At 50.0% G+C, this 24,476-nt stretch overlaps 1 protein-coding gene across 4 annotated transcripts in view; it reads right to left on the bottom strand.

The window, feature by feature from the left end:
- Positions 1 to 420: 420 nt before the first annotated feature.
- The window catches only part of LGMN (legumain), a 40,540-nt gene continuing 16,484 nt past the window's right edge, over positions 421 to 24,476 (bottom strand). For 3 of the 4 annotated variants that reach the window (XM_036277211.1, XM_036277228.1, XM_036277220.1), the window contains 12 exons: positions 16,674 to 16,771; positions 15,440 to 15,521; positions 13,870 to 13,955; positions 12,729 to 12,804; positions 12,204 to 12,266; positions 11,411 to 11,477; positions 10,238 to 10,356; positions 10,066 to 10,155; positions 8,617 to 8,817; positions 6,455 to 6,625; positions 2,569 to 2,636; positions 2,295 to 2,337 (listed from right to left, as the gene is read on the bottom strand). In XM_036277211.1, coding sequence (XP_036133104.1) covers positions 2,295 to 2,337; positions 2,569 to 2,636; positions 6,455 to 6,625; positions 8,617 to 8,817; positions 10,066 to 10,155; positions 10,238 to 10,356; positions 11,411 to 11,477; positions 12,204 to 12,266; positions 12,729 to 12,804; positions 13,870 to 13,955; positions 15,440 to 15,521; positions 16,674 to 16,771 — 1,164 coding nt within the window. Of the gene's footprint in view, positions 2,338 to 2,568; positions 2,637 to 6,454; positions 6,626 to 8,616; positions 8,818 to 10,065; positions 10,156 to 10,237; positions 10,357 to 11,410; positions 11,478 to 12,203; positions 12,267 to 12,728; positions 12,805 to 13,869; positions 13,956 to 15,439; positions 15,522 to 16,673; positions 16,772 to 24,476 lie in introns of all 4 variants that reach the window. The other variant, XM_036277203.1, reaches the window with a different exon arrangement.

Here is a 24,476-nt window from a genome sequence, read left to right as displayed (position 1 = left end):
GCTTTGCTCTGAATGTCTGCGCTACGCACCTCACGTGCCAGCGTGTGTCCATTTTGGATATGAGGAGAAAAAGGCGGCTGGTCCTCGTCATGACACATGAAAGGTCACCGATTAGAAATCTCATCGGAAACGGCTGAATACAAGGGATGGAGCGTACGTTTCTACGGGGGGCCTACGAGCCATAGGAGAAAAGTCAAGGCATGCGGCTTAGGGAATTGTCATTTATTTGAGAAATCAAACACAGCTGCTTTACCCTTTATTATTTTTTAAAATTTGTTTTCCTTTATTGATTTTAGAGAGGAAGAGAGAAACATACATGAGAGAGAACATCGATTGGCTGCCTCCTGCATGCCCCCCACTGGGGATCGGGCCCACAACCTGGGCGTGTGTCCTGACCGGGAATCGAACCGTTGACTTCTTGGTGCCTGGGTCGACGCTCAACCACAGCCACACCAGCCGGACTGCTTTACCCCTTAGAACCATGAACGTTCACGTTTCTGTATTTGTTAAACTGGTAAGTATACTTTTTTTCTACAGGCAGGACAACTGGAGAAGCAGGATCAAGAGGGTAGTTAACAGTTCAAAAAACAGACCTTCTACCACCTGGATCTTGAGGCCTTTTAAGATACTCCCTTTAAAGAGTCTACTTTCCAGTCTTTGCATTTCTTTGGAGATCAGCCAGCACTGAGGGTTGCCCATGTTGAACATTAGTGATACACACACGCCATGGTCCTGCATTTGTTACACAGAACCCAGAACATCCCAAACCCGAGGACAGTAAGAGTTCTTTATCCCGAAGCCACTGATTAGCCCTATGAGGACCTTACTGAGAAAGGATGTTTGTGCTGATTAAAAAAAATTGGCCCATTAGAAACAAAGTATCGCCCTCGAATTTGCAGCCATTACCCTATTTGCCAGGATCCCATCTTCCGTGCCTAACTCCAAACTTCAAAGGCATCAGTCACTGTCAAGTAAGACAGGTTTCACAATATGAAGCCAGGTGGTCATGAGTGACAAGTTCAGTAGGCATTACCTTTGCTCTTTGTTTTCTCTCCAGCTAGCTATCCAAACAGCCATCTCGCTATGTGGCTTATTTTTTAAAACTGCTTTATTGAAGTATAATTAACAAATCACATAATTTCCACTTAATGTGTACAATTCAATTTCCGCCTATTCAAGAGTTGTACAATCATCACCACAATCAATTCTAGAACATTTTCATTACCTCAGAAGGAATCCCCCTCCCCAACAGCAGTCACTGTTTTCTCATTTCCTCTCTTCCCAGGCCCGGGCACCCCTCATCCACTTTCTGGTTCTATAAATATCAACGGCATCATGCAATATGTGGTGTTTTGTGACAGGCTTCTTCCACTTGCCCTAATGTGTGGCATGTTATCAGTACTCTGTTCCTTTTCGCTGCTGCATAATAGTCCACCGTACGGCTGTAGTGTTGCTCTTAGACGTCTTTAACTCACTGTGAGTACCTCCCTGTGTGGGGCACCGGGCAAAGGAAAATGAAGTCAGGCACCCTTTGCCCGGGAGGAGCTGAGATAACCCCCAGACCCGACACCTGCTGGAAGAGAGGCAAAGAAGTTGCAGATAGAGGAGAGAGGACTTTTGATGGACGGGGGGAGGAAGAAGGTTCGAGGGAGAAGCAGCACTTGCAGATACACCCTGAGGACTGTCAGTGGAGGGCAAGGCATTCCCGGGCAAGAGGAAGAGCAAGGAGCAAAGGCACAGGAGCTGAAGAGTCCGAGCGGGCGGAGGACAGACGCAGAGTGGCTGGAGGGGGGGATGAAGCCAGGGGTATAAACTGCAAGGCCAAGGGCCTGAAATTCATACTCAGCTTCAGTTTCACTCTTTATTTGTTAAGGGCTTGTCCATTATTGAGGAATAAAATATAAAAACAATCAAAACTTATATTATTTTCTAAAAACGGTTTTCCACTTGGGGCTGCTGTTGCCCTTCAACATAATCATTCTGAAGACTAGAGAGGCCCCAGCTTCCAACAGGTTCTTTCACGGGCGACAGAGCCCTGGAGAACTTCTCACTTCCTAACACCAAGGGCAAGACGGCCTCTTGCAAATAGTCCTTTCTCAACGCGGAGCTGCACCAACCACACGTGGAGTTTTCAGAGCATCACCGGGGCCTGCAGACCAGGGAGGCGGGGGAGGCGAGAAGCCCCGGGAAAGGCCCTGGTGCAGCCCAGGCCTGCCCCTCTCCATCCACCTCTGATCAGCGCACAATCTCTGGGACGGGGCTCACACTTGGAAAAGCAGCAAGAAGGCAAAATTTCAGTAGTAACCAAGGCACACTTTGTCCATGGACGATTTTATTCTGCAAGAAACAGAAGAAGTTGGTGAACCATGTCAACTCTGCAGAAACCGAGACAAACATAACGCCACGTGGAGCAAGCAGTCATCTCCACAGACCCACTGAGAATGCTGCTATTTCTGGTGCTCCCCCAGGCGGAGCAGCAGCCAGGCTGCCCTGTGGCAGGCAAGGAGAGCAATGCTTGGCCTTCTGCTTCCGGTGGCCCTGCCCGTCCAATGCCATGTGCTGACTCACCTGTCAAGTGGATAGGGTTTTTCACAAAGGTTGACCAGCACATACAGATGTCTCAGAGCATACTCGTACTGGAGGGAAATGGACCAAAAGACACAATCAGAACCATCACTGCATCATACAGTCAACTCTTAACTTGGGAATATCCCACTTCTGTGGTCACAGAGACGAAGCATCTTGAACAGTGATTCTTGACCTCTTTTGGGTCATGGACCTCCTCCCCGCCTTTAGATAATCTGGCAAGATTTATGACCCCTCCCCAAGTACACCCAGGGGGCGGGCAGGCCCAAGAGCACCCTCCCACGGCCCTGCGCCTCTGGTGCGGGGCACCTCCCCGGCCATCTGCCTTTGTTCCTTGGACTCTCATTCCGGGAGGGACACACTGATGAGGGAGACGGATGGTAAGTGACCCCAAACTGGACCCTAACAGGTTAAGACCAAAATAATTGGGGATGCTCACCTTATCTTGACAAAAAAACTTCAGCAGAATGAGAACTCTCATGAGGAAAAGGAAGAAAGTCCAAAGGCACAAAAGTATTCCCAAAACAATACAGTACCCATTCAATAAGTGGGAAATTTTACTCTTATTAAGTAAGTAAGGAAAACACTTTGTTAAATAAATGAGAAGCTAAAAGCTTCCTAATAACGGAGAGCTAGGCCCACAGTGGCCAGGACGCCAGCCTTGGGAGTCCACGTGACCACGGCGCACGTCACAGCCCGTGGACCCTTCTGCAACGACAGAAACGTCTACGAGGCCCTCCAGTCAGGAGCTACTGGCCGGCTCTGGCTACGGACCACGTGAAATGCCGCCAGTGCATTTAATTTATTTAATTAAATTTCATTAATAAAATTAACTTCATGTGAATGAATTTAAATTTGAATTGAAGTAGCCGCACGAGGCCAGTGCTGCCACGCTGAAGAGCACAGCCCTAAAGCAGGTGCGGGCAGCCGTTCGCTGTCAAGAGCCAGATAAGCAAATATTTAGTCTACAGGCTGGATGAAACACTCAACTGTGAAAGCAGCCAGACACGATGGGACCACGTAAATGTGGCTGCGTTCCAATAAAACTTCATTTAGAAAAGGCTTGGACAGACAGGCCCTGACCTGTGGGCCAGTTTGCTGACCCTTTCCAGGAAGGATCCAAGCATCACACAGCACTGACCAAAGAGGAAACCTGTCAGGGACCTTCCACCCTGACACGCCACCATCTACAGAAACCGGACACCTCCTCCTCCAAAGGCCAGGGCCTGCCTTCACCAACCGTGGGGAGGAGCCAGAAGAAATCCAAAAGGGAGAAAAACCTGTGTGGCTGGTGTGACGGGGAGGGGCGAGGGGCGGGGTGTGGCAGGGACACAAGTATAAGAGGATGGGAGTGGAGTCACCTACGATTGGTAAGCTCCTATCCACGGGGACAGCTGAGAGTGACCAGGGCGGCATTTATGGTCCCGAGTTTGGACAACCTCCTTCCTCCCATGCCTGTCGAAGGCCCAGTTTCCTCCTTAGCCTGGTGGAACCTTCCCCAAGGTTCCAGTGGACAGTGTGGGTTTGGCGTCCGGTCAAGGCAGCAGGGAACAGTGCCCGGCCGGCTTACCGTGGGGGAGTGCCAGTTGAAGCAGTGTGCGCGGAGTGGGACACGCGGCCGGCTTACCGTGGGGGAGTGGGACACGCGGCTGGCTTACCATGGGGGAGTGCCAGATGAAGCAGTGTGCGCAGAGTGGGACACGCGGCCGGCTTACCGTGGGGGAGTGCCAGATGAAGCAGTGTGCGCAGAGTGGGACACGCGGCCGGCTTACCGTGGGGGAGTGCCAGATGAAGCAGTGTGCGCTGAGTGGGACACGCGTGCCGGCTTACCGTGGGCGAGTGCCAGATGAAGCAGTGTGCGCAGAGTGGGACACGCGTGAACCGGCTTACCGTGGGGGAGTGCAGTTGAAGCAGTGTGCGCAGAGTGGGACACGCGGGCCGGCTTCCGTGGGGGATGCCAGATGAAGCAGTGTGCGCAGAGTGGGACACGCGGCCGGCTTACCGTGGGGGAAGTGCCAGTTGAAGCAGTGTAGCGCAGAGTGGGACACGCGGCCGGCGTACCGTGGGGGAGTGCCAGATGAAGCAGTGTCGCAGAGTGGGACACGCGGCCAGGCTTACCGTGGGGAGTGCCAGATGAAGCAGTGTGCGCAGAGTGGGACACGCGACCGGCTTACCGTGGGCGAGTGCCAGTTGAAGCAGTGTGCGCGGAGTGGGACACGCGGCCGGCTTACCGTGGGCGAGTGCCAGATGAAGCAGTGTGCGTGGAGTGGGACACGCGGCCGGCTTACCGTGGGCGAGTGCCAGTTGAAGCAGTGTGCGCGGAGTGGGACACGCGGCCGGCTTACCGTGGGCGAGTGCCAGATGAAGCAGTGTGCGCAGAGTGGGACACGCGGCCGGCTTACCGTGGGGGAGTGCCAGTTGAAGCAGTGTGCGCAGAGTGGGACACGCGGCCGGCTTACCGTGGGGGAGTGCCAGATGAAGCAGTGTGCGCAGAGTGGGACACGCGGCCGGCTTACCGTGGGGGAGTGCCAGTTGAAGCAGTGTGCGCAGAGTGGGACACGCGGCCGGCTTACCGTGGGGGAGTGCCAGATGAAGCAGTGTGCGCAGAGTGGGACACGCGGCCGGCTTACCGTGGGGGAGTGCCAGATGAAGCAGTGTGCGCAGAGTGGGACACGCGACCGGCTTACCGTGGGCGAGTGCCAGATGAAGCAGTGTGCGTGGAGTGGGACACGCGGCCGGCTTACCGTGGGCGAGTGCCAGTTGAAGCAGTGTGCGCGGAGTGGGACACGCGGCCGGCTTACCGTGGGCGAGTGCCAGATGAAGCAGTGTGCGCAGAGTGGGACACGCGGCCGGCTTACCGTGGGGGAGTGCCAGTTGAAGCAGTGTGCGCGGAGTGGGACACGCGGCCGGCTTACCGTGGGGGAGTGCCAGTTGAAGCAGTGTGCGCGGAGTGGGACACGCGGCCGGCTTACCGTGGGGGAGTGCCAGTTGAAGCAGTGTGCGCGGAGTGGGACACGCGGCCGGCTTACCGTGGGGGAGTGCCAGTTGAAGCAGTGTGCGCAGAGTGGGACACGCGGCCGGCTTACCGTGGGGGAGTGCCAGATGAAGCAGTGTGCGCAGAGTGGGACACGCGGCCGGCTTACCGTGGGGGAGTGCCAGATGAAGCAGTGTGCGCAGAGTGGGACACGCGGCCGGCTTACCGTGGGGGAGTGCCAGTTGAAGCAGTGTGCGTGGAGTGGGACACGCGGCCGGCTTACCGTGGGGGAGTGGGACACGCGGCCGGCTTACCGTGGGGGAGTGCCAGATGAAGCAGTGTGCGCAGAGTGGGACACGCGGCCGGCTTACCGTGGGCGAGTGCCAGTTGAAGCAGTGTGCGCAGAGTGGGACACGCGGCCGGCTTACCGTGGGCGAGTGCCAGTTGAAGCAGTGTGCGCAGAGTGGGACACGCGGCCGGCTTACTGTGGGCGAGTGCCAGTTGAAGCAGTGTGCGCAGAGTGGGACACGCGGCCGGCTTACCGTGGGCGAGTGCCAGTTGAAGCAGTGTGCGCGGAGTGGGACACGCGGCCGGCTTACCGTGGGGGAGTGGGACACGCGGCCGGCTTACCGTGGGGGAGTGGGACACGCGGCCGGCTTACCGTGGGGGAGTGCCAGTTGAAGCAGTGTGCGCGGAGTGGGACACGCGGCCGGTTTACCGTGGGGGAGTGGGACACGCGGCTGGCTTACCGTGGGGGAGTGGGACACGCGGCCGGCTTACCGTGGGGGAGTGCCAGATGAAGCAGTGTGCGTGGAGTGGGACACGCGGCCGGCTTACCGTGGGCGAGTGCCAGTTGAAGCAGTGTGCACGGAGTGGGACACGCGGCCGGCTTACCGTGGGCAAGTGCCAGTTGAAGCAGTGTGTGCGGAAGTGGGACACGGCGGCCTGGTAGCAGGTGTGCTCCGTGAGCAGGGCTCTCTCAGTCAGGATCCTCTCCGTCTCGTCATCCGACCCCGTGATCCAGGACACGATCTTATGCACTGACTTCTCCATAATGTTCCTGCTCTGGGAAGAAACACACCTTTTCAAATGTCTCTTACTTAACGAGGCCTCGCTTGGGACCCTGGATGGACTGGAAGCTGCTCCGCACAGCCCCAGCCCTGTGCGTTTAAATGGACGCCGACGGGTATGTCCTGCAGAAGACAAGTGACCGGCAGAGGCTCCGTGACCCTGGAAACCCTGAGCAGTGCCGGGCCTTGGCGGGCTCTCCTGGCACGACGCACACACTGAACCCACATACCTGAGGAGCAGGCGTGCGTGGCCCACTCCGAGGAAAGGGGGATAGAAAGTGCACCCCAAGTCGGTAGTGTCCCATAATGGTGCGGTGTTCACAGGCATCTTTGCTCATCCTAGAAACCACCAACGGTCCCACAGAGGGACACAAGAGGACACTATCCTCCCAGATGAAGAAAACCAACATCATTCGGAGGACTCTGCTTCACTAGCCAAAATGTGTAACCACCGCCCCCGGGCCCGAAGGCCAGGAAGGCTCGCGGCCACCGTGTCGACTGCTGCTTCTCGATGCATGGGGTCCCGAAGTACGGGGTCCCCGAGACCTCTCCGGGCTCCTACGTCAGTGTGTGAGGCTGGGCCTTCCTGTCCCCCTCGGCCGGAGCACAGCCCCGCACGGGTGCAGAGCGGCACGAGGGCCCGGCTGACTTTCATGACTGGGCAGGAGAGACTGGCCAAAACGTCACGTGACGCCACTCTTCCCACCAAGGCTGGCTCAGAGAAAATGGTTAGTTTTCGTAAAAAGTACATTAGCCCTGGCTGGTTTGGCTCAGCAGTTAGAGCATCAGCCCAGGAACGAAAGAGTCGCGGGTTCGATTCTGCTCAAGGGCATGTACCTTGGTTTCAGTTTGTCCCCGGCTCTGGTTGGGGTTCTGTGGGAGGCAGCCAGTCGATGTCTCTCTCGCATTGATGTTTCTCTCTCTCTCCCCGCCCCTCCCCCTCCATCTGAAGATAAATGGAAAAATATCCTCAGGTAAGAATAAAAGAAAACGTATTAAAAAATACATTAATACAAAATGGGTTTATTATTGTCATTTCTAAATGAGTTAATACTTTTTAAATCTCAGTGTTCATTTCTAAAGCAGGAAATACTGACACAACCCACATAAACATTAGCTCTCTGGTGTGAGTAATTTTAAGAGTAGGAACAGGTCTCAGGCTCAGAGCGTGGGAGAACTGCTCCATCACACTGCGCACCAACAGCAACACGGCCTGGCGGGTACCCCACTGCAGACAGCCCAGCTCACTGTCAGGACTATTAGCTACTGGGTGCGGGAAAGTGGGTTAATCAATAATAATGTAAGAATGAACTCTGTTTTGTGTACTCACAACTGTAAGGCTACTTTGCCCCACCTTGTATATGAATTTCAAACAGATCACTCAGATTTTTATCTTCCCCGGAAATCTCGGGCCATCTCCTCGGCACAGCAGCCCCTGTGCTGTGCTGACACGGGGACAGTTCACAGGGGCTCCGCCGGCAGGGACAGTAGCTCGCCAGCACCTGGTGCGCCTGCTGGTGCTCACCGCCCAGCTGTAACTGGACAAGTAACCCTGCCAGTTCTGAACAAACGGCTGCACTACTGAAAACAAGCCCGGTCGTCGTGAAGGACAACCCAAGCATTTTCAGAAGAACTTTAGGCTCTGACTATGACTTCCTGAGATAGCAGACATTTTTTGTAGATTGGATTTTGAATATATATATGGTTAGCTAATAACTAGGTATAAAAGAAAAGAAAGCGCCCATATGCGTGGTCTGTTGGCAGGATACAGGAAATGGCCCGACTGCAATGCGCAAAGACCACCTCTGCCCTGCTCGCTGGCATCCACGCACACAGAAACAAAGGCCAGAGTCCTTTCCCGCACTCTCCTGTGGCAGGCGGAGGGGTGACCCCAGTCCTGTGTCCTGGCTCTGAGCGGCGCTGGATAACGTCCAGGAGACCAAGGACGAGCTCCCGGGGCGGGAGCAGCACCTGACCAGGACCTACCTCCAGGTGCCTTTGGATCTGGTCGACAAGGCGCCTGGACTCCTGCAGATCATTGGTCTGCATCAGCTTCCTCTTCATGATCATGAGGGGCACCTCAGGACTTGGAGTGAGGTCAAGGTGCTGGACAGGAGGCAGGGAGATAGGAGAACTGGCTTTGTGTTTCACACCCTGAAACTGCATCAGCTTCATGGTAGAGATGGTCTGGAGGGAGAAAGACAAAGAAAGCTGGTTGGAGTGGGAAGAGCAGATGTGCCAACCGTATGTGCCCTGGGTCCTGGAGGCTCCCAGCTCACTCCACATGGCTTCAGGGCCACTGCAGGGCCACACCTGCAGCCTGAAAACACCTGCCAACAGTGGGTGAGGCAATACGTTCGAGCACCTGAAATCCAGCACTGACGCGCGTCAGCAACACCTGGCGTCTCTGCAGCAGAACTGCTAGTCTTTCACGACAGGCAACCGCTGCTCACAGTCACGCGGAGGGGGGACACCTGGGTTGTGCTCACCCTCCATGCTCACCACCTGTCCCTCGTGGCCAGCAGTAGGAAGGTGCAGAGCATCTGTTCAGGACAGAGCTGAGGTCTGGGTCCACTGAGATGGGCAGAGCTAAACCACAGGGGAGCCACCTACGGCCCAAGTCTCCAGCCACCTGCTGCAACTTCGTCTAGACAGCCCTGATCAACGTACCTATTTAACTACCTAGGTCCCTTCTGGGCAGAGCTGGGCAGAGCTGGAAGGGGGAAAAGCCTCTCATTTACAGCCAAAGGGTAAAGGTAACACCCTGCAACTTGCAGAGGGAGGCAGGACCTGGATAATCCAAGGCGTGGGTTCTATGGGGCCATTTCACAGAGGTTCCAAATGAGGAACCTCTCTCACTGTGTGCCTGGCCTACGGCTAGTGGTTTTGATATGCAGCCTTCTTTAATCCTCACCCAAGGATATTTTTCCATTAATTTATTTTATTTTATTTTTTTAGATAGAGTGGGAGGAAGGGAAAGAGAGAGAGAAACATCAATGTGTGATTGGTTGCCTCCTGCACAACCCCAACCAGGGCCAGGGATTGAACCCATGTACGTGCCCTTCACCGGGAATCAAACCTGTGACCCTTCAGTCTGCAGGCCGGTGCTCTAACCACTAAGCCAAACCACCCAGGGCATGCAACCTTCTTTAATGCCCCTAATTACCTTGTGCACAAGGGCTCTGACCATGGAGAAAACGGAGATTCAGGGGGTTAAGTAGTTTGCCCAAAGTCTCACGACTTCACCAATTTGAACCTAGCAAGGTCTGATTCCAAAACCCAAACAGGGTCCCCAGGACGGAGTGGCCGAGAGAGGCAGAACCATCCCTGCCCCCGCCATTTCTCACCCGGATCCTGCTTCTCTTCACCAAGACGTAGTGCTCCAGGCGCGTCGCAGGGACTAGAACTGAACGGCGCGCAAGGCTGCTGACTCACCTTGTTCCCATACTGCATGACGTGGCTGGTGTTGGTGTGGGACTTCACCAGCTGATACTGCTTGTGGAGAGTCTCTCTGGTCAAGTCCTCCTGCAAGAACAAGTCAAGTCCTTCAGCCATCCGAGCCTGAAGGTTAAGCCCCACCTGGACAGCCGGCCCCTGAAGGCCTCACCACATCTGAGTCCTCCATCCAGTTGACGCTGTACCAGTCCCCCAGGTACGTGGACCTCTGCTCATCGTAGTAACAGGCGTAGGATGACTCCTTGGGATTGGCGGCAGTAGTTGCATAAACTACGAGGAATTAAAGACACCTTTTAGCCACATTTTATTCTCTGCTGTGGATTCCACTTGAAGCTTGAGTCTTCCCTTCCTTCCTGGTGCAAAGTTCCAACTACAGGCAGCACAGGGAGGGTGGGAGATGTCGCTGTGCCCAGCACTATTCGCTGTTACGATAACGCAACTAAAACAGCACAAGGAAGAAAGAGAAGCCAGGTGACAGACACTTCGTACAGCAATAAGCAAGCACACATGCTCAGTAGAACCTGAATAATGCTGCAAGATTTCAACAGCTCTGGCAACTGGCAGAACAGGTACCTCATTCAGTTTCTGGAGAAAGTTAACATTTGCAGAAGAAACAGACTGAACCTACACAATAGCGACCATTTCCGATCTAGCTTCCATGGGCTCAGAACTGTGCTTGACAAATGTTATCACTCAAAGTGATAAACAGGGCCCTGGCCAGTTTAGCCCAGTGGTTAGAGCATCGGCCCTCGGATGAGTCACGGGTTTGATTCCGGTCAAGGACATGTACTTCGGCTGCAGTTTGTCCCCGGCCCTGGTCAGGTCATGCGGAAGGCAACCAGTTGATGTATCTCTCTTGATGTTTCTTCCCCCCTCCCCCCCCCCACGTCTATCTGATGATAAATAGAAAAAATACCCTCAGGTGAGGATTAAAAAAAAAAAGATAAACAGGTACTATCGTTATACTCATTTTATAGGTGGGAATACCTGAGGGTCCAAGGGGGTAAGTCACCTGCCCAAGGTCAGAGCCAGCAAGCACAGGCCACAGAGGACTGAGGCCAGTGCAAAGACTGTGATTTGGGGCCCAAGGAGCTTTACAAGAACCTGGACGAGCTGTGACACTCACATGCAGATTCCTTCTCTGGCCACTAGCCCTCGAGGAGTGGAGGGGGCCCGAAGCTCCCTACACCTAGCTCCCTACTTCTCTGTACCAGGCTGCACTAGACCCCCACTTAGGTAGAGTGCTTGGTTCTTTGCGTTGGCAGAGTCGGAGAATGACCAACTGCACCCCAGCATGGCTCAGAGGCCGGGCTCCCACACCTACCATTGATGTCGGTGGGCAGCAGTCTCATCATGGACCCAGACTCGCAGGCTTCGATGTAGAACACCATCTGCGAGGTGAACGAGACAGTGGGCTCACACCTCGGCCAAGCCAATGCTACTTTGGCTTTTGCTTTGGGAGACATCTCTGCCGTCAGAGGCTGTTGCCAGAGGCTACAGAAGCTGTTCTCACACAAACCAGAAGAACTCGAATTTATTCATCCCTAATAGAATAAATGATCTATTAGCCGAAATAATGCAGAGAAAATGGAGCGCCAGGCGAGGCGGACGCAAACTGGCCCTGTCCGGCCCGGGAGACTGCGTCAGGCCATCCGTCCACACACCGTCATGGACCTGCCTGAGCTCCGCACGTTCTGTGAAGGGTGCTCCGGGGTGAGCGAGGGCCAAGGTGAAAGTATAAGAGGGTGATGTTTTCTTCCACAACCGCCTGACATTGGTGACAGTCCTCGGAACAGTAGTCCTCAAAATACGGTCCCTAGCCCAGCAGCATCGGGGTCAACTCAGAAAGGCAAATGTTCAGGCCTCTCCCCAGACCTCTGCATCAAACTCTGGGGGTGGAACCCACACTCTTTGTCGTAACAAGATTCCCAGTGACTCTGATCAACTAGCTCAAGCCCGAGGATCAGAAAAGGTTAATCCTGGGAAACCAGACTGACGGAAGGACACCCTTTCCAGACAACACAGCCACCCAGATGGCCAGTGGCCGAACGGCGGGCCCTGCTCCCGCTGCCTTCCGCATACTCCTCCCCCAAGGCCACTCCAAATGCTGACGTTACCTTTTGGTACTTTTTGTGTTTGTACATGTACTGGATGGTCTCATTCAGGTCCTTTACATGAAGCTAGAAGGTAAGAATATTGGCATTCAGATCAAGACCTCAAGAGAAACCATTTGTCGAATAACCCACAATAAATTCCTAATGATGCTTTAAAATTCTTATTTACCAATCCCCGGAAATAACAGTAGTGAACTGCACTATCCCAGCATGTCATCCCAAGGGTTTTACACACAGATCTGAAGCAGAACACTTGTCCTCACTTCTTACGCGTCCAGAGCATCAGGGACAGAATTCTATCACTGTGCCTCGTGCAAGGCCCCCAGTCCTGACTCACTGATGCTCTGATATGAGGAGAATGTAGGGAAAATGGCCGGAAGAGATGCCTCTGCACAGATTTAAAGCTGCTAAATGTGTATCATCCCCCACACACCACCCTGGTGGGACATCAGAAGCCCACATCACAGATCTAATGTCACCACCGAGGTTTTGTTTCCATTCTGGTTTGTCCTTCGAATGTCCACTCACATCATCGTCAGGGAAGGCCAGCAGGCCGGGAGCTCCGTGGTCAGTGAAGTAAACGAACACGTGATCCTGCGGGCCGCTGCCAAGCGAGAACGACAGACGAGTCAGAGCCGACCGTTCCCTATCTCTATCTCTACTTGCATTTCTCTGAAAAGTTGCCCTTGCCAAAAAACACTAAGAAATTTGAGGATTAGTCTCCCAACCAGGCACAAAGTCATTCTGAGCCACGAGGCATATTCTAGAGCCTCAAGACTGAGTCATGGCCGGGAGCTGCCATGGCTGGGCAGGTCAGCAGACAGACCAGGGTGACATGGAGGGGGTTTCTCTGGCAATTGGGCCTCATCCCAGGCAGCCATACTCTCCAACCGGATGTCCCCCAAATGAGTAAGGGCACCAGGACTCATACCCAAACCTGTCCTGCAGCGCCAGCTTCCTCTCTGGGCCCTTCGGCCTGCACAGAGGACACCCACCTGCCCACCCTCGCCGGGGCTTCCACTCAGGGCGCTGCTCCAAGGTTGCAGAGATGCAATAACTCACATGGAACCAATTTGGTTCATCCCACAGAGATGTCCGCCTCTGCTCTAACTCACACGAGCTCACCTGTGCCCAGGTCTCCCCTCTAGTGTGAGAGAAACAGCACCATTTGCCAAGTACCTGACTCTCTGAAGGCATGCTACTAAAGACCCTGCCGTCATATAAAAATACTACACAAAGAGAAGCTAAACAACACATCTCTAACCCAGCCAGCAGGGCACGCACTGCTGTCAGTTTTCCCAGTACCAAGGTTAGCTCCGTGCCCCTCCCCACCGCGCTGACCTGTGATCAGAGCACGAGGCTGGCGGCAGGCCTGGGCCCCGTGGCCTGACCAGCGGCAGGGCTTCACACCTGTCGGGATGCCCCACGGGCCGTAGGATGCTCAGCACCAGGGTCCAAGGACAACAAAAGCAGCAGGTGCAGGTGATGGGGAGCCCTGTGTCACAGGGTCAACGTGGCGTGGAAGTGGGCTGCCGAGAGGAGCCACCCACCGGTGCAGCCTGCCTTAAGCTGGGACAGAGGTCCCCACTCTGCTGGTTCCCACGGGTGAACGAGCTGAGAGCCAGGTCATTCAGAAAAGTGTGATGGCCGTAAAGCAAGTCAACATTACCTCTTCAAGACCTTTCCAGATCCTTTGCCCTTCACTGCTTCTGCATCACCTCTCAACACAGCAAGGAAATTCTGCGGTGTCACATCCTACAAAGAACTGGGAGTTAAAATCAGATGTGTCATTCCAAATCAGAGCGTCTGCAGCAGACCAGGGCCACCAGCTCACACATCTCCAAGGCCCGAGGTTTAAAAGCAAACACTTTGGAACCAAGAAAGACCCAAATCAAGGTTATTGTTTCTGGGGGCGTGTGCACAACCTCTTCTCAAATTACATCTTGTCTCTGGCTGATGGCACTCAGCAGGCTGCCATTCCTCCCTGCCCACCAGCATGTCCATGAGGAGAAACCGGAAGACTCTGGCCGGTCAGGACAAGCAGCAGGGGAAGAGCTGCAAGCACCGCGGGTGCAGCGGAAGGTCTGCAGGAACCCCAGCGCCAGGACGCCCTTGCACCCAGCTGCTGCCTGCAGGCTGCTCCCGAGGACATACGATGTCCTTAAAGGAGGTTTTCTAAATCAATACTCGCTCATTAAAATAAAATAAAAAAGCAATATAGGAAGAGACAAAAGGGGAAGAACGTGCCCTGGCCGGTTTGGCTCAGCGGTTGGAGCGTCGGCCTGCGGTCCTGAGAGACCCGGGTTCGGTTCCCGCTAAGGGCACGTACCTCAGTTGCAGTTTGTCCCCGGCCCTGGTCGGTTGTGCGGATGGCAGCCACTCGATGTGTCCCTTTCACATCGATGTTTCTCTCTCTCTCTCTGTTCCCCCCTCCCCACTCTACCTGAACAAAAAATGGAAAAATGTCCTCAGGTGAGGATAAAAAAAAAAAGGGAAGAACGCACCAAAAATCTCACCACTTAGATTCGACATTTCCTACACAGGGTGGGGGAAAAGTAGGTATATAGTCGTAAGAATACGAAACAGTTTATTCTTGTATTATTTATTAATTATTGTACTATTTCCCATACAAACCACTATAAACCCACTTTTGCCCCACCCTGTAGACTGCACAGAAACAGTTCCATAAAAAATGGCCCATCTACATTACACGTATGATGTGTCCGATCTAACTGCACTGAAAGAACTGCTGAGCTGCAGAGGAACGTTCATCACCAGGAACATTAGATCCTAAAAGATCCCTCTGAAACTAGGAAAAAGAGACTGAAAACGACGAGGCTGACGTCATCATGGTGTTGTTAAAAATGTGTCAATTTATACAGCCTCAGTCTACTGGGAGGGATGTAATTAATTCGGAAGTGATATATGACAATAATAATAAGTGAAAAACCATCTCAGCAAGATCTGAAGATGCTCTGCACAGGGCTGGTGCCGAGAAAAGAAGACTGGGAACTAAAGATTGGTAAACTACAAACTTATTCCTACTTTATTTTTTTCCCCCTGCTTTCTATCAAAACTCTCAAAAATTACTTCTCAAGCACAAATCCTAATATAAACATGAGACACTAATCAGAAATCAGTCTAGTTAGGGTTCTGGTGTTAGAAATGCATAAAAGAGGGACAAATCATCACAAAAACGGGATTAAATGCCGCCGGCACGGACGCTGCGGGCCGCTCACCTCCCCGGTGTAGTCCTTCAGGACTCCACTGTACACATCCGAGCCGTTGGGCCTGTTGATCACAACTCCTGGAGTGGGGTTGCTGAAATCAAAGGACACAACTGAAGCCCAAACTCTGACATGTCTCTGAAATCTCCCTCTTCAAAACTATGTCCTTGTTAAGCATACAAATAGTAATTGACCATGTTTGTCTGAGACAATGCTCATCACCCACGCGGTCACCAAGGATTAGTGATTTTAGCAGCTTGGAGGTCTGTCATACCACAAGTCAAGATCTTGGCAGGAGCAGTTCAAACACTCAGGACAGGGACCAAACCCCAGGTGTGCCTGGCCTCTGCTGGAAACCGCACAACATCTCGGGGGCTAGATCTCACAAAAAGATCTCTCAGAGCAAAACTACTTGTCGAAGCCCAGCAGGTGCGGCTTAGTGGTTGAGCATCGACCCATGCACCAAGAGGTCACTGGTTCGATTCCTGGTCAGGGCACATGCCCAGGTTGTGGGCCCGATCCCCAGTGGGGGGCGTGCAGGAGGCAGCCAGTCAATGTTCTCACTCATAGATGTTTCTATCTCTCTCTCCCTCTCCCTTACTATCTAAAAAAAAAAAATCAATAAAGAAAAAAAAGAAAAGACAGGACGGCAGATAAGACTTGAATATGAGAGCGTAGGCGTTAGAGCTCAGAATGGAGTACGAGCTGTCTTGTGAGCTCAGGAAAGGTCAGCAGCCTTCACAGGGGCCACAGCAGGGTGAGGAGGAGCTGGGGAGGCTCCCACTGGTTAAGTTTGCCCATCTTGCTGTTCCTGATCTCCTCCAAAAATCAGATAAGCAGGCATGAGAGAACTATTTGCCAAATTAAATTCAACAAATAATAAAAGTAAACAGGTATATAAAGGATGGTGGGATCCAACCTATTAACGAGTCTTCTACATACAGGTTGCAGAGGGGGGGTCCCCTCTGTGCTGCCCACCTGCTCAGAGGTTAGGAACAGCACTGCAGAACCCAATGAGGAGTTCTCCAGGCTGAGGAGCTTATTAGGCTTTCAACACTTCCAAAGCACCAGCCCCAAACCCCTGCAGCACCCACTGCCCGTGTCCCTGCCACTGCCAGGGTGCCCCGAGTTATGCTCAAGGCTCTATGTGAAGCAGCCCTGTGACATTTCATCTGCAAATCTGTTTACATCCTAATGTTAGGACTCTGATCTAAGGAGTCCACCAATGAAAGCACTCGGTACTTACTCTTCAGAGTTGGCAATGTCGTCGTACATCATCACGATGATCTGCTCGTCGGGAACCCCATTGCGGTGCACGATCTGGTAGGCGTGGCACACATCTGCCTGGGAGAAAGGATTTCGGGAAGCATTAGATTCTATCCTGAAGGAGGCCAGTTTGGGAGTTCTAATGAGCAACATGTTCTTTCTCATGGATGGCATGCTGTGAATTGTTCCCTACTGGTCAGGTCTTTTAACTTATTTTAAAATATATACATTTATATTTTTGCACTCAATTTTTTAAAATCTCCCTCCCATTATCTAAGCTCTTATTCACCAGGCAGTTAACATATTTGTGGAACACACACACACACACACACACGAACACGAACCACCACCTCCGCATCTACAGGTAACAAGGGCCTTTGAAAGAAAATCAATTTAGCCCATCCCTATGACAGTAGAAGTAAGCAGACACACCCATCAACTCACTTCAATGACAAATCATCCTATTATTTATTACTTCTGTCAGAAAGTATGTTAGTAAATAAAACAAAATTATAAAATATTGCTGAGGGAAATTAAAGATGATCTAGATAAACAGAGATACATCTCATATTCATGGATCAGAAGGCTTAATACTATTGAAATTTTTTAAAAGATCTGCAGGGCCCTGGCTGGTTTGGCTCAGCGGTTAGAGCAACAGTTTACAAGCTCAAGGGTCTCGGGTTTGATTCCCAGCCAAGGGCACATACCTGGGTTGCAGGTTCCTTTCCATTGGCCCCAGGAAGAGGTTGTGAGGGAGGCAACCAATTAATGTCTCTCTCTCGCGTCATTGTTTCTCCATGTTTCTCTCTCTCCCACTCCCTCCCCCTCTCCCTTCCACTCTATTTTTTTAAACTTATTTTTATTGTTGAATGTATTACAAATATTCCTCCTTTTTCCCCTATTGACCCCCTCCATTCTGCTCCCCACCCCCCCCGTCTTTTCCCACACTGTTGTCTGTGTCCATTGGTTATGCATATATACATATAAGTTCTTTGGTTTATTTCTTCCCACCTCCCACCCCCCTTCCCTTTGAGGTTTGTCAATCTAACAACCAATTTGTACTTCTTAATCCCTTTACCTTTTTCACCTATTCCCCCATCCCCCCTTCATCTGGCAACCAACAAAATGTTCTCTGTATCTATGAGAATGTTTCTGTTCTGCTTGTTCATTTTGTTTGTAGATTCCATTGTTGACAGACACGTATTTATTGCCATTTTGTTTGTTCATGTTTTTTATCTTCTTTTTCTTCAAGAAGACCCTTCAACATTTCATATAATACTGGTTTGGTGGTTATGAACTCCTTTAGCTTTTTCTTGTCTGAGAAACTCTTTATATGGCCATCGATTCTAAATGACAGCTTTGCAGGATAGAGTAATCTTGGTTGTAGGTTCTTGCTTTTCATTTCTCTGAATATTTCTTGCCACTCCCTTCTGGCCTGCAAAGTTTCCTTTGAGAAATCAGATGACAGTCTTATGGGAGCTCCCTTGTAGCTGCTTTTCTCTTGCTGCTTTTAAGATTCTTTCTTTGTCTTGAACCTTTTGTATTTTGATGATGATGTGTCTTCGTGTGGGCCTCTTGGGGTTCATCTTGTTTGGGACTCTCTGTGCTTCCTGGACTTGTATGTCTGTTTCCTTCACCAAATTAGGGAAGTTTTCTGCCATTACTATTTCAAATAGGTTTTCAATTTCTTGCTCTCTCTCTTCTCCTTCTGGCATCCCTATGATGCAAACGTTGGTACACTTGAAGTTGTCCCACAGGCTCCTTACACTACCCTCATTTTTTAAAATTATTTTTCTTTTTGCTGTTCTGATTGGGTGTTTTTTGCTTCCTTATATTCCAAATCGATGGTTTGTTTCTTGGATTCACCTATTCTACTACTGAATCTCTGTAAATTTTTCTTTATTTCACTAGTGCATCGTTCATTTCTGACTGGTCCTCTTTTATGCTCTTGAGGCCCTCACTGAGTTCCCTGAAGTTCTCACTAAGTTCATTGAGTATCCTTATAAACAGTGTTTTGAACTCTGCATCTGTTAGATTGCTTATCTCCATTTCATTTAGTTCTTTTCCTGAAGTTTTGTTCTTTTCTTTCATTTGAGACATGTTTCTTTGTCTCCTCATTTTGGCTGCCTCCATGTTTGTTTCTATGTACTAGGTTGAGTTGCTATGTCTCCTGGGATTCCGAGGGTGGCCTATCATAGTAGGTGTGCTGTAGGGTCCAGTGGCACAGCCTCCCAGGTCTCCCAGCTGGGCCTTTGAGGTGCACCCCTTGTGTGGACATTACACTTTTCTGTTGTAATTGAGTCCTGATTGCAGTCTTGATGGGGCTTCTTTAATTTTGTGGTTGTAGAACTTCCATTCAGCTAGATTTCAGGTGTTTTTTAATGATGGTTGTTTTGTAATTTAGTTGTAATGTTGATGTGGTTGTGGGAGGAGGCGATACCGTGTTTACCTACGCTGCCATCATCAGGAAAAAAAAAATCCTTTCCACTTTATCCTAAAAAAAAAAAAAATCAGCCCTGGCCAGTTTGGTTTAGTGGTTAGAGCGTCAGCCCACAGACTAGAGTCCCAGGTTTGGTTCCCACTAAGGGCATGTACCTTGGCTGCAGTTTGTCCCCGGCCCCGATTGGGGTCATGTGGGTGGCAACCAGTTGATGTGTCTCTCTCACATCGATGTTTCTCTCTCTTCCTCCCTCCCTCCCTTCCGCTCTATCTGAAGATAAATGCAAAAATATCCTCAGGTGAGGATTAAAAAAAAAAAATCAATGAAAAAATATCCTCAGGTGAGGATTAATAACAACAAAAAGATCAGCAGGCTTTTGTAGAAATTGACAGAATAATCCTAAAATTTATATAAAATTACAAAAGACCTAGAAAAGCAAACAAATTTTGAAAAAGAAGAACAAACTTGAAGGACTTTCACTTCCTGATTTCAAAACGACTCGGGGAAAGAACAGTTTTTCAGTAAATGGTGCTGACAGTCTGGATATCCACGTGCAAAAAGATGAGCTTAGGCTTCGTTTCACACCATACACAAAAGTTATCACAGACTGGACCACAGATCTAAATGTAAGGGCTAAAACAAAACTTTTGTAAGATAACAGAAAATCTTTGGAACTTCAAGTTGTAACTGCAAAGGTATTATAGATATGACACCAAAAACATGGTCTATAAAAGAAAAAAAAAAGATAAATTGGACGTCTCCAAAAGTAAAAACTTTAGCACTTTAAAAGACACCATTAAGAAAATGAAAAGATAAGCAACACAGTATGAGAAAATATTTGCAAAACACATTATCTAACAGGACTTGTTTCCAGAATATGCAGAGAACTCTTGTACTGCAATAAGATAATCAACACAGGCAAAAATAGATAAAAGATTTAAAGTAAAGATCACTTAAGAAGATATACAACCCACACACACCCAGGCCCAGTAGAGGCAGCCACAAGCAACGAATTATGTGGTAGCTCCAGACAGGTGGCCCAAGGCTAGTTACAGGCAGTGTCTGACAGCAACCTACACCAAAACTCCGCCCAAGTGGACTCAAAATCAACACAACCAGTGGTGGGCTTCAGACCACACCAGAGCTTGGCCCAACTAACCACATAAGGGGCACACCCAAAGGGAGATCCTAGCAGGCTCCAGACCCTGCCAGAAACAACTCCACCTCAGGCGGCAGCCCCCATACAGCGACTCCCACACTGTGATCAAGGTCTATCCTTATAGGCAGCCAGCCTAAAGGTTAACCTCACGCATGAATAAGCCAACAGCATTCAAACTCAACTACAGCAGGAGGGCGCACATCACCTGGAGCACCTAGCTCAGGTGATCTGGAAGATTGCGCCATGAAGCCCCACAGGACACCTAAAACATAAAACCACCATAACAAGTTTGGGAGTTGTAGAAGATCAACCTAATACACAGAGAAAAACACAAAAAGGCAGACAGAATAGGGACCCAAAGAAACACATCTCAAATGAAAGAACAGGAGAAATCCCCAGAAAAAGAGTTAAATGCAAATGGAAGCAACCAAGATACCAGATGCAGAGTTTAAATGGTTATAAATGATGCTCAAGGACCTTAGGGGAATAATGAATGATTTCAGTGAGAACTTCAAGAAAGAGAGAGTAAACATGAAAAAGGACATAGAAATCATTTAAAAAGTCAGAAATAAAGAACACAATATCTGAAAGGAAGAATACACCAGAAGGAATCAACAGCAGGTTAGGTGAAATAGAGAATCAAATCAGCGATTTAGAGGACAAGGTAATAGAAAACACCTAAGCAGCAAAAAAGGAAACATTTCAAAAATTGAGGAAAGTCTAAGGTACCTCTGGGATAATATCAAGCATAGCAACATCCACATCATAGAAGTGCCAAAGAGAGAGAGCAAGGGATCAAAAAACTGTTTGAAGAAATAATGCCTGAAAACTTCCCTAATCTGGTGAAGGAAAACGACACACAAGTCCAGGAAGCACAGTCTCAAACAAGATGAACCCAAAGAAGCCCATATCAAGGTACATCATAATTAAAATGGCAAAGGTTAAAAATAAAGAGAGAATCTTAAGAGCAGCAAGAGAAAGACAGTTACCTAAAGGGGATTTCCATAAGGCTGTCAGCTGATTACTCAACAGAAACACTTCAGGACAGAAGAGACTGGCATGAAATATTCAAAATAATTGTATTAACCAATGTAACCCCAATAAATTCAATTTTAAAAAAAGATACACAAATGGCTAATAAGCATATAAAAATATCTCAATATCATTAGTTATTAGGGAAATGCAAATTAAAACCACAATGAGCCCTGGCTAGTGTGGCACACTTGATTGGAGTGTCATCTGTGTACCAGAAGGTCAAGAGTTCAATTCTCATTCAAGCATATGCCTAGGTTGTGGGTTCAATCCCTGGTCAGGGCTCCATGCAGGAGGCAACTAATCAATGTCTCTATCTCTGTCTCTCTCTCTGTTTCCCTCCCTCCCTCCCTCTCTTTCCTTTCCTCCCTCTCTAATATCAACTACAAAACAAGCCTGGCTGGTGTGTCTCAGTGGTTGAGCGTCAACCCATGCACCAAGAGGTCACCAGTTTGATTCCTGGTCAGGGCACATGCCCAGGTTGTGGGCCAAATCCCCAGTAGGGGGCATGCAGGAGGCGACCAATCAATGCTCTCTCATTGATGTTTCTCTCTCTCTCTCTCCTTCTCCCTTCCACTCTCTCTCAAATCAATAAAGGAAAAAAAAGTTAAAAGAACAATAACCACAGTGAAATAGCAGTTCACAGCCAGCCAGACAATAACAAGTGTTGGAGAGTATGTTGGGACACTGGAACTTCCATTCACTGTTGACAGAATGTAAAATGATGCAGCCACTTTGGAAAACAGTTTAACAGTTTCTTAAAAAGTTAAATGTATATTTGCCATATGACCCCATAAATCTACTCTAACATATCTGCCCAAAAGAAACAAAAACATTTATCCACACAAATGTTCTTGGCAGCATTGTTCTCATAACAGGCGAAAAATGAAAACAACCCAACTGGTAAATGGACTGACAAAATTAATCTAGCCACATGATTTCATTCTCTCTGGCAATAAACATGAAGTACTGACACGTGCTGTGACACAGATAAACCTCAAAAACATATGCTAACAGAAAAAAAAAGCCCTGGCCAGTTTGGCTCAGCGGCTGGAGCGTCGGCCTGCGGACCAGGGAGTCCTGGGTTTGGTTCCCGCTAGGGGCACATACCAAAAAAATATATATATATATATGCTAACAGAAGCCAGATACAAAAGACCACATGTTGTGTAGCTCCATTTACATGAAATGTTCAGAAATGGCAAACGTGTAGAGACAGAAAGTATGTTAGTGGTTGCCAGGGCTGGGGGTTGGGACTGCAAGTGGGCATGAAGGAGCTTACTGGGAGATGGAATTGTTCTAAATGTAATTTATAGTGATGTTTGCACAACTTGGTAAATTTACTAAAAAAATCATTGAGTGGTACACTTGAAATGGATGAATTACATGTGACATGTGAAATACGTTTCGATAAAGCTATATCTTTTAGGAAGAGCAAGTTCAGCATGTCCCGTGTCAGCTCTCTCCAACACTGCTTGGACGCCTCACCACCGCCTCCACAGGCGGCTGTTTTTCTGCCCCGTGCCTTGTGCCCTTGTCCCCACACAGCGGTCTCAGTCACGTCCCGATTCCCTCCTGGCTCCTTGGAGGTACTCGGCTGCCTCTGACTTTAACTCACAGGGATTCTTTGTATGAGTCAAGTATCTACTGGCACGCAAAGGAAATAAAAGTAGGGTTAAACCAAGTCAAATCATTTGGAAATGGTGTCAAAGCTACCTGACTCACTTCCCTTGAGCAATCTGAGCTATATGAATCTGTCCCCTTACAAACAGAAGGGCCACATGAGGTAACACTCGAGAGGCATTGAGCAAGACTGCCCTCGGGACCACGGAGCAGACTGCCTCGGCTCAGCATGTTCCGGCGCCGGCAGGAGTTGCTCTGATGGGCTTAGCATCCCGTGATTTCCTGCTGCAGGCCAACTGCCCTGACGCCCTGCGCTCCTGCTGCCTCCGTCTCAGGCCAGCTGCCAGCCAAATAAGGACAACCTGGTTGGAACAAACGCCAAATACAACCGGCATGCTCTGGTCTGTCACTGTGAAGAGGTCCACCTTCGAGCCAGGAAGGAGCCGAGTAGGGGTTTCACGGTCTGCTCATCCCACAGGCGTACGCATAGCACCTCCTGACATGCTCTGAGCGCTGGCAAGGCGAGGCCCAGGGTCAGAGGCTTTACAGGGCTGCCTCACTGAGACCACCCCAGCCTGACATCTTCCAGAGGCAATCAGAGGCTCCCAGTGAGATTATGTAATATGCTCAAACTAATCCGGCAGGTAGGTGGAAGCAGGAATGACACCTGTGGTCTGCGCACGTCCAAAGCCCACGTTCTTCCATGGTCCTGCGCTGCCTCTGGACGGCCCTCCCGTACCGCTTCCTCTAGCTCAGTCCTGCTCCGCCCTCTGTCCTGATCCCCTCCCACTGTGCCCTCTTTAAAAGAGTGGTTCTTTTTTTCTTTAAAGATAAAACTACTCTGCAACAACATGGATTATCCTCAGACACATTATGCTGCCCTGGCCAATGTGGCTCAGTTGGTTGGGCGTCATCCTGTGCACTCAAAAGCTGCTGGTTCGATTCCTAGTTGGGACACGTGCCCAGGTTGCAGGCTCGATTCCCAGTGTTGGGTGTGCGGGGGCACCTAGTCAATGTTTCACTATCACATCGATGTTTCTCTCTCTCCCTCTCCCTTCCTCTCTCTCACTCTCTCCCCTCCTCTCTCTCTTTCTTCCTTCCTCTCTCTCCCTTTCCCTTCCTCTCTCTCTAAAAGTCAATAAAAATCTTTAAAAATAAATAAATAAATTTAAGAAAAAACAAACATTATGCTAAGTAAAAAGCCAGACACAAAAGACTACATATTGTCTGATTCCATTTATATGATGTTTCCAGAGTAGGCAAAACAACAGAGACAGAGAGCAGGCCCCTAGTTACAGATGGATCTGTAATGAAGAAACAGGAACTGACTGCAAACGGGCACAAGGGAACTTTCTAGAATGATGGGAGTATCCTAAAACTAGACTGTGATGATGCTGGCAGCACTAAGTTTACTAAAAATCACCTAACTGTACAATTATCCTAAGTGAATGGTCTGACTAACCTTATGCTTCAGTGAAGCTGTTTTTCAGAAGCAGTAAGGGTGCCCATTTTATTTATTTATTCATTTT

This window comes from Molossus molossus, unplaced genomic scaffold (assembly GCF_014108415.1).
Source record: "Molossus molossus isolate mMolMol1 unplaced genomic scaffold, mMolMol1.p scaffold_m16_p_1, whole genome shotgun sequence".
NCBI lineage: Eukaryota > Metazoa > Chordata > Mammalia > Chiroptera > Molossidae > Molossus > Molossus molossus.
This window is presented reverse-complemented; position numbering and strand designations above follow the sequence as displayed.